A 16,259-nucleotide genomic window follows, 5' to 3' on the forward strand; every position below is an offset into this window, starting at 1 on the left:
AGGACCTGCCACTGATGAACCCGTGTTGGTTGCCCCTAAGCATGCAGTCCCCTGCTGGACCCTCCTGGATGTGTGCCAGCATAATTTTCTCGAACAGCTTGCCTAGGTTTAATTGCTTTAAAGTATGTTTGCAATTCCATAGTATATTTATAACTTTTTTAAAGTAAATCACTCATGAAGAATTAAAAAGCAAATTACAGAGTACTGAAACTAACATTAGTTAATATTTAATTGATCCAGAAAATATGTTTCATTTTATATTTAAATATAGAAACAAATTAAGTAATGGCCGTTGCAGTCAGATTTCTATGACTTTTTCATGTCATAAAAGTATAACTTAATGTTTTTTGTAGAATGCTATATTTTTAGCTCCATAGTTATGGTACCAATAAATATATTTTGGAGGCACTTGTAAGATATCATGATTAGGGTTGAATTAAGTGTGTAAAGATTTTGAGTTGAGCATGTTGTACAGATACAGGACAGTATGACTTGAACTAACTTCCATTTTAGAAATCTTCTGCCTTGCAGCAGAGTGATTGACTCAGTAGTTGTACACAAATACTCGTATATATCTGATGTCAGAAAAAACATCACACAAATTATGTCAGGTATGCCATCACATAGATAGCGGTATTTTACATTAGCAAGATGCAATATCAGTACAAAAGAGTTTTTAAAATATATGAAGTTGAGCTTGCTAAACATTACTAAAGTTAACAAACATTCACCTGAATAATCTCACAGCAAACTTTGGAAGTTGGCAGCGTCTCTCCAGATTAGGTCGCTAAAGGAATTTCCAAATATGCCTCTTTCTCTTAAATCCCTGAAATGTATTTACCTTGAACCTTCAAGAATGTTGATTTTAAAATGGTTCCTATGTCAGATTGTTACTGCCACATTTTTAAAGCACCAAGCAGTCATTAAATTCCATTATGCATTTTGCTGAGGTTCGTAAAATTTGGTAGAAATGATCAGGTTGCAAGAAACCAGGCTGTTCAATAAAATGTATTTGTTGTGTATACCTTCCCTTTAACGGCAGTTAATACTTCATTGTACTACGTGGATAGAATAAATTATCTGTATTTCTGCATACATAGATTTAATATTTCTGTTGGTTATACATAGATATGAAAAACAAAAATCAGTGCTATTTCTATCAGGAAATCTGCTCACTGTTTGGCATAGTGTCTAATTCTTGTTACACTTTTAGGGGCAGTTAGGGAAGTTAAGTTTTGTCTATATTGCGTGTGACCTAATCCAGTGGTTATATTTATGATATATTTAGTTACTTCCCTCTTCTATGCCAGGTAATAATCTTTCTAAATCTCTCATGTTAGTTCAAACATTTTTTTCCTTAAATCCCTCTTTTCTGTTCTCTCTCTTTTGGAGTCTTCCTTTCTTTTTTAGACTAAACTGGAACATTTGCCTGGGGAGAAATAGGTTGTGTATAGGTTTGCATTAAATTAGTATGGACAGATAAGTAGAGAGTACATGGCCAATACAATCTGAGATATATATATAAATCGTAGTACAGTATCCCACATCATCAGCAAATGATGTGCAGGGAACTGCTCAATTCAGTCTTTCCCACATTGATTGTGGGTTAGCAAATTTTGTTGTCAATCACTATATACTTCATTAGAAAAAGGATGTTAAAATTTCTCTTCTGAAATGTTGTTGATTGGAGAAAGATAAATAGATTTCAGAATAGATCCAAATACCATTTTTCTCCTTTAACTGTTCTCGAAAAAGATAGCCTGTATTATTCTGATTTTAATTTATTTCATTCTAATTCAGGACTGTGGTTCTCTAATTCAGCCAAAGGAGCCCTGTGGATTGAAGCCTCTGTCTCCTGAGTACTTTTCAGCAATTTCACAGACACAACTTAAGACTTGTGAAACTGGGGACCCAAAAGGTTTGTTTTTAGTATGTTCTTTTACCTTTGAAAACAACCACAAGCAGCCTGGTAAAAAGAAAACAGAACATCTCCTTCTGTGCAGGCATGCAGACACATACTAGTGAAACTATAATAACTATTATAGCTATTGCATCCTATTTTATTTACATTTTTATTAATAAAATAAAACGTGCATTTATATAGTAATATTTTAGTTTAATCATTTTTGTGGCAAATTACACACAAATGATTTATTTGCTACTGTATGGGTCATTGTTATAAGTAGAGTTCATTGCAAATTTCTCACCCAAAATATTTTTATTGAAATTTATTTTTTTTATTTATGAAAATGTTCATTTTCTTTAAATTAATTTTGTTTTCTGAAAAAACTAAAAATAGTTTAAAAATATATAAATAGATTTGATCAATCTGAGTTTTATGTTTCTATTTCATATCTTGAATATATACAAAAAAGTAAACTAACATTTAAAGAAACAAGGAAGCAACCTAGAATACCATTATTTTATATAAACTGGTGCAGAGAGGTCTAAATATCATAAGGCACAAAGCAGGAATCATGGTTGAAATATCTATATTTAAAATCATTAATATAGATGGAGCATGCTAATATGAGCAAGACCTGAAATTTATTCATGTCTACTTTAACAAACATGGATGCTTATAAATGACTACTCATGTACATGAAGTTGTACACTGCTTAAGTCTTTTCAAGATCAGAACATAACTATGTCTTTATTATTTTTTATTTGACAAATGGAAAATAAAATCATATTACTGATGCAATGCAGTTTCTGCCTGAGGACAGATATCTCCAGGGGGCTATAGTGGTGCCATCGTGCACTTCTCTTCCCTACTCCTGCCCTCCCCCCTTACTCTCCCCCAGCTCCACTGCCTGCAGCAGCATTTCTATTCATGTAGCAGTGAGGGGGTCAATTGGTAGTGGCTCATTATACCTGGTTCCTCCTAAACTCTCCATTCCACAGGCGTTAATGATCTCTTTAATGGTCTTTTATGGTTCCACTAATCAAGCCATCCTTTGTTCTGCAATTCTGCTGTTAGCTGCTCCTGATAATGAGGCCCTTATTCCACAGCCCTGCAGACTGCTTTTACTTTAGCTAGAAACGTTAACTATGGCGTGGAAATAATTTTCAGTGAAGCAATGGACATGCTGTCAAGATGCTTAGGGAGGCTAGATTTTTGTTTTATGAATCTGAAAGAGATATATATTTGATTCTAGCGATTCTAGGACTAATGAAATGTCTTTCAGTTATTTTTGCCTATTGTGTTGTGTTTTTATACGTAATATATGATATCTTAAATTCTAATATATTCCTAGGCCCCTAGCCTATTAGTAAAGTTTCTAGTTTCTTTTTAATTGGAGAAAAATTAAAATTGTGTTATGTCATGATGAACCACACAATCTACACCCCCCTGTTCAAAATCCTAGATCTGCTTGTGGATATGTCTACCAATTAGATAAAGCAACTTTTTATTGCAAAGAAGTTGCAGAAACCAGTGGAATATTCAATATGAAGATATGTGTTAACTGAATATATCACAATGTGTGATCTGTTATCACTATATCTAAAATATGTGGATACATTTTATTGTTACTGTGAAGTAAATGAAGGGGGCATACAAAGGAGGCATTGATGTGTCTACTGAAACATTTTTGCCATGTAGCAGTTTACACAAAAAGCATAATTCAGCTCATAAATCGAGACATAACTCAAAAGTGTGAGTTGTCCCACAATGACTCCTCCAGTAGTTTGTCTCCCCTGAGATACACCATGGATATTTTTGAATACTGTGTCTAGCTAAATGAAGTACAATATACAATAAAATATTTAAAATTGAAACAGAATTTGGTATATAAGGAAAAAAGTGCAAACCTAAAAGAAGTGGAAGCATCCCTCCTCATTAACTCTGCAATCGTTGCCAGTAGGTTCTAAACAATAACATTCAGCCGCAGGGCTGAGCTTGCAGCACTTAGAGGTTATGGTGCTGTGTGACTTTACCAGACCTGCAGCTGTCCTGTGAAATCTGAATTTTCATTTCTACTTAGGAGAACCTTTACAATTTTTATAGTCTCTTATGCCTGATGGAGGGTGCCTGTGCCCAAAAGCTTGCAAATAAAGAATATTTTTTGCAAATATCTAGTTGGCCTAATAAAAGATGTCACCTATGCCACGAGCTTTGATTCCTTGTAGCTATGGTGCCTTTTTACAAACTGACAACTCTAAGTAGATAAATACTTTTTTTGCATGTAAATTTGTACCAAATGTATAATTGCCAACTGCCTGATCCTGGCAGAGGTTGCTCTGCAGGCATATTTATTGGGAGCAAGCCTGAAGTCTTGACAGGCAATCACGATCCTTTGAAATCATTGGAACATTATTTCTATTTTTAAATATACAAAACATTTGAAGAAACAAACTGAAAACCTGACTCACCTTTAGATCCCTACAGAGGCAAGATGATGTTATAATGCCATCTTTACACTTTATGAATATAGGAATACCATATTCTGTGCTATTAAGGTGAATGAGGTATTGCAAAGCTGTCCCAGTGCCATAAAAGAACTTCCAGTAGTCAAATCAGCTCTGCTGGTAAAGGCACAGAGTAACTAGTGCTATAACTGTATCTATAGCAGAGGTTTAATCTGGCTCAGTCATATTAATCAGAGAGCACACATCTTCACATTCCTGTTGGATATATATTGATAGGAAAAGATTTATAGTATAGATATGCTCATAGTCAGGAAGAAAGGATTTGGAATCAGAGATCTGTGATGAAGTCTTGCATCTAGGGAGTTTGCTGGAAAAAATTGAGTCTGCTATCTCAAAAGAGATGGGGCTCTGTTCCCTTGCTGTGCTCATAGGCAAGTCCTTTAGGGTCTGCTTTAAAGAAGTGCTAAGGCCCTTAGCTATTATTTAGTGGGAACTGAGGGGACTCAGCACTATCAAGGAGATGCTGAGCACTTTCTAGGACAGAGACCTAATTTGCTGTTTCTCATTTTGTTCCATTGATAAATGTGATGTATTCAAATTAGAACGGGGCATTTTCCTGAATTCTGTTTCAGTTTGGGATGAAAGGTTGAAAAAATAATAGCATTTATGAGAAAAAATCTGTATTCCATTGACTGTTACAGCTTCTGAATCAGAAAATGTAGCTGTATATCCAGAACTACTGTTGTTGTTGCTGATTTTGAGTGCTTCTGCATGTTTAGCACTGTACAGAACATAGAGGAAATGCAACAGCTGCCCACAGAGGCTTAAAAAACAAACTCAATTTGCAAAAATCAGGCCACTGTAGTATACGGATATAGCATATATACACTATATGCACTGTAGTATATGGAAATTGCATTTCCATGGACAGTTGCAGAATCAGTCCTAACAGGCCTAGCAGCTAATCATAGCTTAACTTCTAGTATATCTTATCAATACTTGCATATTTTAACTGTATTCCATTTCCAAAACATTGTATCACATAATTTTATGGGCTCTATATTTTCTGTAAATCTCGCTTGATTTAGGTCCCAGTATTGCAAAGACTTACACACATGTGTTACAATATCTACTGTGATGTGTTTTCATTGACTATAAAGAATAAAATTTAGCATGTGCCTCAATCTCTGCGATTTTTATTCTAAATTATTATTATGAATTACATAGTTTATTTTATAATTTCATTAACATTAACTAAGATGGAGGGAAAATAAATATTTCCGTATCTTGTTCACAGAGCAAATACTCATAAAGAAACTTGAAGACGCTCAAATGTATATTGACTCTAAAAAAAAAAGTTAGACATAAATCAACAAGTTGTAGTTTGTATTGACTGAGGTTAAATATTAAAATCAGGGTTTAAATTGGATATGAATTTTTTTTAAATGACCCCTTGTCTAAAGGTGGTAACAACTGCCACTTTAAAACTAGTTGTTTTTGCTTCTAACAGTGAAATATGATTTTTGGTGGTTTAATTAAATATAATTTATCATGTTTAAAATACTGAGACAGTTTTAGAATATTAACTGAAAGAGATAAAAAACTAACTCAGGTAAGTGCAGAGCCTTTAACAGGAGCATGCTGCTCATATTTCAGTTAGAACTTCTGAATTTTAGGTCTTGATCTTTCAAATGGTTACATAATTTGAAATACGTGTATGAGGCCATCTAACTTTCTTAAATGTATTAATTTTTATGCCATTATTAAGTAGTAGTTTGAAGGGATACTGTCAATTTATAATGCCATGTTGTATGTAAGCAGTTTGCTTTAACTACTTTAATCCTTCTTTCTTTTAAATTATTTCAGCCCTTTTCTTACTCCAGCGCAGTTTCTTACTCTCCTTCGGTTGTTCATTTCTGATGGAGCAGAGGCAAAGCTGTGCCTTACAATGTAAAACTGACAGAAATGGTTTTGCCCCTTTGCCCCCATATACGCAGACATTGTTAACTATAATTGTGTTTAAAGCTTCTCTGGACATTGTAGTATTCACAAAAAAAGTGATTACAATTACAAATAGAAAATAAACATAATTTCACAGATTGTGCTAGACGTTTGAAATATTTCACTGTAAAATATCTCCAGTAACTTCTCCATGCCCTTTGATTTGTAGTGGGATGTAGCAAGGACCTAGGGGTTACAACTGACAGTAAACTGAATATGGGCCAACAACATGCCCTTGTTGCCAAGAAGGCTAATAGCATACTGGGCTGTATTAGTAGGAGCATTGCCAGCAGATCAAGGGGAGTGATTATTTCTCTCTCTTCAGCATTTATGAAACCACATCTGGAGTACTTTATACACTTCTGGGCCCCCCACTACAGAAAGGATGTGGACAAATTGAAGAGAGTCCAACAGAGGGCAACAAAAATGGTGAGGGGTTGAGGAACATGACTTCTGAGCAAAGGCTGAGGGAATTGGGCTTTTCAGTCTAGAGAAGAGAAGATGGAGGGATTTAATAGCAGCCTTCAACTACGTGAAAGGGGTTCCAAAGATGGAGCTGGATTGTTCTTAGTAGTGGCAGATGACAGAACTAGGAGCAGAAGTCTCAAGTGGTAGCAAGGGGAGTTTAGGTTGGGTATTAGGAAAAACTTTCTCATGAGGAGAGTATTAAAGCACTGGAACAGACTACCCAGAGAGGTGGTAGAATCTCCATCCTTGGAGGTGTTTAAGACCCAGGTGAACAAAGCCTGGGCTGGAATAATATAATCTACCCCCTGCTCAAAGAAGCTTTGAGCGGGGGGGTGGACTCAGTGACCTCCTGAGGTCCCTTCCAACCCTAATTTCCTATGAGTCTGTGATTCTGTAAGTTTAGGATTGGCAAAAAGCAAAGGACTTAGGTGAACCTCAAGGTCCCTTCCAACACTGATTCTCTGGATCTGTTCTTTTTATACATAAAATAAACTTCTACTCTAGCAAAATCTTATTAATAGCTGGTATTATTCAGATTTAAATAAAAACTATATCTGGCATTGTTCAACAGATGCCAAATTCATCTGGTATTACTAACTCATAATTACTAAAGGAATAAATAATTTGATACAAAAATACATTAACTTTCAGCTTTTTAAAATGTGTATGTTTGTAACCAGTTTTATTTTTCCAGCAATCCTGTTAGCATTGAACAGTGCTTCCTACAGATATGCATTTGTCTATGGCTGTAACTCTCTAATTTTTTACATTTACCACTAATCTTTAGCATACGCCACAAGATGGATCTAGTTCTTTCTTAATATATGTAGAGTGCTATTGAATATACATTACACAAACTGTTTGAAAGAAGCTTTTCTTAAGGAACTTATCACTTTCAGTCACCAAGTTTAAGCTTTTATTGTTCAACCATTTCAGTTCCATAATATTCAATTCATGTAGTTCTGCTTTTTCAGTTTATTACTTAAAAACAGAGCAGTTCATAAACATATGTAATGTTAATAACAAAGTTCAGTAATAGATGAGAGATCTCAGATGTTACAGTCATTGCCAAAGCTGTTATGTATTTGGTTTGAAAGAAAAATTGCAGTGTCAGGAAATAAAGTGCCCAGTTATTATATAATTGTTAAATCCAAACCGCCACCCAAAATGACTTCACTTGAAGGATAATCTTTAAGAACTCGTTATATTTATAAATGTTCTTTAAGCTCAGATTAACTGATCAGGAAATTTAAAGACAGACAGCCATCCTGTCCTGTTCAAAGGATGAACATAATGTAGCAAACAGCATAAATAAGAGTTCTGAAATACTTATGACACCTACTACCATAGTTTCTGAACACTTCACAATCTTTAACATATTCATCCTCATAGCATTCATGTGAGGATGGAATTACTATTTAACTGTATTTTATAAATGGGAAGCAGTAGTACTCGATGGCATAGGGCTTGGGAGAAAATTTTTTAAAAAGGGATTTGTGTATTCTAGTCTCTAGGACAGTGCCTTAACCACCAAGATATTTATGTATCTTACAATTAAGTCATTGGATAAAAGCATCATCAAGTTTTTGAGTACGGAGCAGGAATCCAAATCTCACCTTTCCCACTTAAATACCAGTCATTGCCTTGCAATGTCATGCTCCCTCTTGTTCTCTGAACCATCATCACTTTCTTCTCTAGCTGTGGTTTTGAATAAAAGTGATTGTGGCCGCTGCATTTTATGTGAAGCTCATGTCTGGTAGTGTACAAATCTACTGGATCAGGCTCAGAACGCCGAGTTTATGAATCACAATCAAGGTTACATGTGAGATAAGGGCTGAACTGCTTAGCCCTACTCAAATGATGGCAGTTCCAGGCATGCACAGAATGAAACTTTACTGGCTGAAATACTTTAGGCACCCAAGTGATTAGATACGGGTATTGAGTATCATACAAATACAATCTGTAGGCAGATTTCATAGATTTCATAGACATTCGAGCTGGAAGAGACCCCAAAAGATCATCGAGTTCAGCCTCCTGCTCCAGGGGCAGGAAGTCAGCAGGGATCATAGGAGCCCAGCAAGATAAACATCCAAAAGTGTCTTGAAGGCGTTCAGAGTAGGTGCTTGAACCATCACCAGCGGCAGTCTATTCCAAACCTTGGGGGCTCAGGCAGTAAAGAAGTTCTTCCATATGTCCAGCCTGAATTGGTAATGGAGGAGTTTGTGACCGTTCGATCGTGTCATTCCTTGGGGCGCTCTGGTGAACGAACATACTGGTGAACACCCCTGATAAACTTATAGGTGGCCATCAGATCACCCTATAGCTCAAGAGTCCCATAGCTCTCAGCCTGTCATCATAAGGTCTGTTTTCCTGACCTCTGATCACGCGTGTGACTCTCCTCTGGACTCTCTCAAGCTTCTCCGCATCCTTTTTGAATTGTGGAGCCCAAAACTGGACGCAGTACTCCAGCTGCAACCTCACCAAGGCCAAGTACAAGGGGAGAATGATGTCCTGGGATTTGCTCACTTTACTAGCCACAGCATCACATTGAAGGCTCATGTTCATCTTGTGTTCAATCATGACCCCCAAGTTCCTTTCATCTGTAGTGCCAGCATGCTGTGGGTTTTTCTTCCCAAGGTTGGAGCACCTTGCATTTTTCAGTGTTAAACACCATCAGGTTCTCATCCGCCCATTTCCTGAGCCTGTCAGGTCAACCTGGATCACCCTTCTGTCCTCAGGTGTGGACGCATTACCCCAAAGTTTGGTGTCGTTGGCAAACTTAGCCAGTCCACTTCTGAGTCCAATGTCCACATCATTAATGAAGATGTTGAATAATATAGGCCCAAGGACAGAGCCTTGAGGAACTCAACTTGTCACAGCGCACCACGATGATTGACTTCTGTCAACCACTACCCTGGCATAGGTTGTCAACTGTCCCATCTGGTTTAGCAGGGGTCCAGTGTTCCTCTTGCTTTTCCTCTGGCTCCCCATGTATCTAAAAAAGGACTTTTTATTGTCCTTGATATGTGTAGCCATCTACACATGCAACACTATTAGGGCACATGAACTAATTTACACTGCTGTACAATACTGCTGTACACTGCTAATTAGTCTGCTCTGTGGTTAAGCTCATGTGTAGACAACCCAGTAGTATTGGTTTACTTTAGATCTTGTTCAACCTGCACTGTGGTTTATATGCTGAAATTAAACATGCCCACAGCAGCATCCAAAATGTATACAGTCCTGCATGGGCATCTGGTATATAAGCATAATGGGAGTTAAGCTACTTGAATAAGCTTGCACTTTAGAGGATATCCCTGTGAGTAGATTAGAGTGCGTGGAGCCAGAAAAGTGGCAGGCAGTACTTTCGAAGCCTCATCTCTCTTGTTTCTCTTTCCCTACTCTTATTTGCAACACCCTGGTGCAGTTGTCATAGCAGGCAGCTCCAGAGATTTGATCATTTACCACATTTCCTTTGATCTCCTACCACAAGCTGCAAAGCACGTGGTGACAGGAACAGTCTCTGATGCTATAGGATTCCCAGAGCCAAGCCGTGCCAGCACTTAGCAAACAAAAGAGGGGCCAGCACAGAGAGGCCATATGTTTTATTCAGGCCAGTCTCTTTAAAATGGTTTGACAGCAATAGAGATGGAAATGTAAGGAGTTTCTTCAAAGAGCACCGTTACAGCCAATGCAAGACTGCCTCAGAACTTATCTGGGAGAACAACTCTCAGGTATGGGAGAGCAACTTGGCTTCTGTACCCATTTTCTCTTGGCCTCTATGTTGAGACGGACACTTTTACCAGGTACTTATGCAGCCATTCTGTCCAGTAAGACTGACTTGAGAAAGCAAGTCATTCACACAGAGACCCTGATCAGCTGTTTTATAACTTCTGGGCCCCTGTTGTTCATGCATGGCAGGAGGCATGATTTCGGGACTGGGGATCAGATCCCTAATGCACCATGCAAGGAAGACCTGGGATCATGGAGCCCTTGACTCTGTGCCTCTGAGCTGGGAATCAATGCCTCCACTGGGAGTCCCAGTTAACTGCTGCTTCCAGCCTCCAGACTTCAGCTGAAGTCAATGGCTACACAGCCACAGAGGCTTGGAGAACAGATTAGGTGATTAAGGCTCCGAGCCGCCAGGGTGTAGCAGTCAAGCACTTCAGTGCATCCCTCTCCCCCGTGGCTAGGCCCAGCAGCTGTTCATGGCTCCCAGTCTCGGGGACACAATGGAACCTTTGATTACCATGTGCTTCTGAGGCTGGGAGCACAGGCCACATGTACATTTGAAGGCATGATGGGAACCAGCCACTAAGTTATTATACATCTATTATATAATAGTGTTGTGACTTATTTCTTGTTTTGTTACACCATTTATTGCATTAATGTGTATTGGGTTAAACTGGTTAATCATGTCTTAAATGTAATGTCTGGAAGGGGCCCAGTCACTACAGACCTTTACAAGATTAAAAAAATAAAGTGAAAAGCCTTACACTAAAATCCCATTTCCAATCCTGTTCCAGTCTCCCTCCTTTCTGCTTTACTGTAACTCAGTACCCATTTGTTTTTAAGTATTTTGGGGTGTTCTTCGGTTTTTCAGTTTTTCTTAACACACGCATATGTAGCCTTTGTTCAAAGGTCTCTTAAAAATCACAACCCCATATGCCTACAGTTTTAAAATAAACCATTCAGATAAACCAGCACTGAATGAATTCCTGTCCTCAATCAAGAGGAAAAATTGTACTGAGCAAGGGACTGAACAATCCACAGGCATTTACTTATCTTCAAAGATTCCTCCCTCATACTGTACAACAAATACACTACGCTCTGTCTTATCTAGATAGACTTGAAGCCAAGACTTTGTTCTATTTACCTTGACTAGATTAGGTGTAGTGGGCCTGATCTGACCTCTGTTTATTGAGTGTCTTTACCCACTTGCTCTGGTAAGCTATGGGCCTTCACACACTGAATATTTGTGTCTACTTACAGCACCATGCTCCCTGCCCTTCTCTGTCAAACAGCCAGTGAGTCCTCCCAGGTATCTTGGCCTAGAGCAGAGGTCGGTAACCCCCAGCAAGTGTGCCAGAGCATGGCACATGAGGCTATTTTGCTCGGCACACCACAGCTGGCAGCTGCCACTGGTTATAGAACCTGGGCTGCTTGCAGCAGCTGGAAAGAAGGCTGCAAGCCCTGCTGCGAGCAGTCTAGGATCTGTGGCAGGCAATAGGGGCCTGCCCAGAGCCCAGGCCAGCTGTGGCAGTCAGCCGAGAGACTGCAACTAGTACACCAGGGTCTCGAGCCCTGGCCTGGCTCCGTGGGTGGGGGCAGCTGCACATGTGCCTCAGGGTGCACAGTGGGGAAGGGGCCAGGGCAGTACAACCCCAGCCCCCCACCTGGAGGCACATATGCACCCACTGCCAGCAATGAGGATCAGGCGTCTTGTGGCTCCCTAGCCATTTGCACGCCAAGTTGAGGTGTGGTTGAAGTTGGGATGTTTTTAGCACTCCAGCCAACATTGCCAACCCCTGAGCTAGAGAGATGTATTATGGAAGGTCCTGTACTTCATAGTGTGTCTGTGTGGCTTCATTAGCTTTGGCCAGTAAAGCAGGAGGTCATCGTTATCACTGAGGTACACCAGCCCTCAGCTATTCAATAGCTGGATGTGTATGATGGGTCAGAGACAAGTGCAGTAGGTGCTTCAAGGCTTATGCCCCTTAGGGTAGCATTCTGGTTTGTTTGTTTTCTGGGTGCCTAGATGATGATCTCTAAGCCCATGCAGATTGGCATTCTATTCTACCTGTGTGAATGGCTACCTACCCGTACAGAAATAGCATGAGAGCTGGAGCAAATGTTGTAACTGCCTACCTAATATTATAGACAGATCTAACAATTATATTGCTGTCAAAGGATACCAATACAAGCTGTTAGGATGCAACTCTTAATGTTTGCATGATTCTACAATAATACAAGTATAGCAAAACTGATCTAACTTTAACCCTGTTGCATTCAGGGTCAAAGGTAGGATGGTTTGGATCATTACAAACTCAGACTGATGTAACAATGTAAGAGCTGCTGCATGCTCCTGAGCTGCAGCTCCCCTTCCCCTCTTTAAAGAGTCTAAAATGTACATTTGTCCATATCCTGAGTAATTTCTGTTAGTCAAATACTAAGGTATTGGGCTCAGTACAGGAGTAACTAAATGAAATTGCAATATGGATACAAGTAACACTTAGGCCAGTTTGTCAAGGCAGAATCTATCTAAATTACATGTTTTTTTGTAAGCAGTATAATTTTTATTTGTAGCAAATAGAGCACACATTTGCCCTTTGTTAGGGGAAACTAATCTTAGACCAGGTTCCACCATTTTTAAACCAGTCTATATGTTCAAGACTTCTGTTCTGTTATGGATGTAGACCGGTTTCCAGTCACTTATACCCGTAAAAGTGTAATGTCTGTACCTGGCCTTTAAGTGCAGGTTAAATCTGAAGTTGATAGGTTCACAAGCCTCTTAAACCAGTTTAAAGATTCCTGGAAAGGTTCATAAGCGTGCCTGGAAAATGAAGTACTTTTTTGGACAAGTTCACTGTGAATCAGGTTGATCTTATATGTGGACATCACCTGTTTTGTGACATGAGTTGGTCCTCCAGGCATCCCACACTGCATTGCTTCCCTACCCTGCTCCCTCCCCCCCACCTATTACTGGCCACTCTGGTACGTAGCCAAAAATCTACTGCCTCTTTTTTCCCTTTTGTTAGTACTTTTTGTCAGTGAGCTCCTTTGCATTGCTTGTTCAAGAAAAACTATATTTCCAATTAGCAGTGCCCTCACTTCCTACTTGACTGTGGCCCCTCGTCATGCCTTCCCATCTCCTGGGAACCCCAAAATCTAGGTCTAAGCACTTCCTCCCCTCCCGGGAACCCCAATCAGGCAACAAGGCTGCAGAGTTAGGTCAAGTATAGGCTACTGAATTTTACTGTGCTTATGTTTAGAAGAGAAGGGAACACAAAGAAGTGGAAAAATCTGCTCTCCCCCCTGTCCCAGCCACATGTCACCCACCCTCTGGAACTGCCAAAGCATGGATGAAAGCACCTACCTCCCCACCCCAATTCACCCACTGAGGGCCTTGTTACATGGTAATTTTGGGTGGCTTCTGAAGCTCTTAATACCTGCATTGTCAACATATTAACACCTGAAGTTAGTTTTAAGCACTCCTTATGTGGCTCAAAGCTGTACCACTCCAGGGTAGGATTATTTCCAATCCATGTTACCCAGCTTGCATTATACTAAGGTGTAGCCACTCTAGGCTACACCTACTGTAAACACTCTACACAGCCCCCTCCCCCACTGGCCAGGATTAGGCCCACATTCTCCCTCCCCCACATGCCCAGACTGCACTCCTCAGCACCATAGATCCCCGCTAAGTGCCTCCCTACCCCACCCTTACTTGTGGCTGCCCACACTGGGAAGCAGGCAGGGAAGGATTAAACTGCCTGCCCAGTGACTGCCACTGCTGCATCCTGGGTGGGTTCAATCCAGAGAAGAGCAGCAGCCCAACAGTGACTTCCCTTCCCTGCCTGCTCCCCTACGACAGACAGATTGGGCAAGCCACAAGTAAATGGGGCAGGGGAGTCAAGGGAGGAACCCTGGATGGTGGGGGGCAAGTGACGGGGGGGAAGCCTGGAATGGGAGGGGGGTTAGGGATTTTTACCTTTCAGTCCCCCAGGATTCTGCTGGCCTGAACACATGATTGCTTCAAACTCAAGCCAGCACTAACACTGATCAACATTTGTATGGCTCTCTGTGACATGTAACAAGGCCCTGTGAAGTATGCTGGGTTGGGTGCTCACTCCTATGCCCTATTGTCAGAACCACGGCACTTCAACTCCTAAAAGGTGGCTGTTCCACCTGGAATGCTAGCGAATCGTGTATGGACACCTCTGACCTGCAATGACTGTGAACTTGTTCCCAATCAGTGACATCTGAGAAATGTTCAGCTGTTAAATGTGTCCACATCTGTATATGGCTTGTGTTCTAAACATGGACAGACCAGAAGATCTAGTAGTCCCCTCTAGCCTGAAAAATAAAGGTCTAATTTTATTCTTAAAGGAATCTGGTTGGAAAGGCCAATCAGTTCTAACATAATTTGTTCCTGAGAAGTTAGAATAAATAAAACAACAACTATTTACAAAACTCAATTTAATATGTTATTTTTGCCACCACAGAAACAGTTTGCCAGCATCCTTTGCTGACCAGGAGCTACTGTGAGAAAAAGAAAGCTGAAGGGGAAAACACAGACAGAGACTAAAGCCAAGTCTTCACTTAAACTTGTATAGTCATGTTGATAAGGGATGTGATAAAGTGTGATGCTGAAAGAAAAGAAACCCCACTATAAGTATACTGGCAAAATTACTTTTTATATTGTCTGGGGATTTGCCAGCATAAGCTGCATTGTCTTGGCATGCTTATGGTGGCAAAGCATATTTCTAGTGTGGACTAGGCCTTAGAAGTGCTGGATGCCCCCAACTCCTTTCATTTCCCTCTAGAAAATAGATGTGGATGATTTTAAATGAGATTTAAGTGTAAAGTATTCAGAAGCACTGAAATGATTGGGCATCTGTTTTCCAGAGTGATTTAGGTATTTATGAGCCAAAATCATATTCCAGCAGTTGCCAAACCAAACAAAGGGCTATTCCAACCCATTTGGGGCCTCAGCACTTTGAGTGGGCTTGTAGAATCCACAGACTGTAGATAGGCTTACACAGAAGCAAGGTCATAAGCACACATGAGCTGACCAGAAGTTGGGTCATGAGTCTAGAAGTGGGGCTGCAGCCCAGAAAAGGTTGGAAATCACTGCCCCATTGACTTACAGTGGGGCCATAAGCTCCAAAGTATCAATCATTCTTTAAACCTGGATGAAGGATCCTATGTCACTTAGGGGTGTACATGGTATCTGTGTTCATCTGAGACAAAAAGACATACAAAAAACTAGAACTCTTGGTTCCAAAATGATACTTTTTATTAGACCAACTGGAAAATGGCAAGAAAATTGTCCTTTTCTGCAAGCTTTCAGGATCAAAGTCCCGTCATTAGGCTCTGGGAAAAGTGTAGATGGTACAAAATGGTAAAAAGTCCCCATAGGTAGGAAATAAACTTCATTTTTGCACAGAGGGAGCATCTTCCATGTTTCAGGGGTGTACTTGGTAGCTGTGTTGGTCTGAGTCCCCCATGGGGACTTTTTACCATCTTGTACCATATACCTTTTCCGCAGAGCCTGATGAAGTGACTTTGATCCCGAAAGCTTGCAGAAAAGGACAATTTTCTTGCCATTTTCCAGTTGGTCTAATAAAAGGTATCATTTTGGAACCAAGAGTTCTAGTTTTTTATATGCCCTATGTCACTTATGAACTTTTGAATTT

At 39.8% G+C, this 16,259-nt stretch overlaps 1 protein-coding gene across 1 annotated transcript in view; it reads left to right on the forward strand.

Moving 5' to 3' along the window:
* CPED1 (cadherin like and PC-esterase domain containing 1) overlaps positions 1 to 16,259 on the forward strand; it is a 225,958-nt gene that overhangs the window by 180,080 nt on the left and 29,619 nt on the right. Inside the window, exon 17 of the mRNA XM_019543955.1 lies at positions 1,801 to 1,918. Coding sequence (XP_019399500.1) covers positions 1,801 to 1,918 — 118 coding nt within the window. The remainder of the gene's footprint in view (positions 1 to 1,800; positions 1,919 to 16,259) is intronic.

Source organism: Crocodylus porosus, unplaced genomic scaffold (assembly GCF_001723895.1).
Source record: "Crocodylus porosus isolate Cpor-Errol unplaced genomic scaffold, CroPor_comp1, whole genome shotgun sequence".
In the NCBI taxonomy this organism is placed as follows: Eukaryota; Metazoa; Chordata; order Crocodylia; family Crocodylidae; genus Crocodylus; species Crocodylus porosus.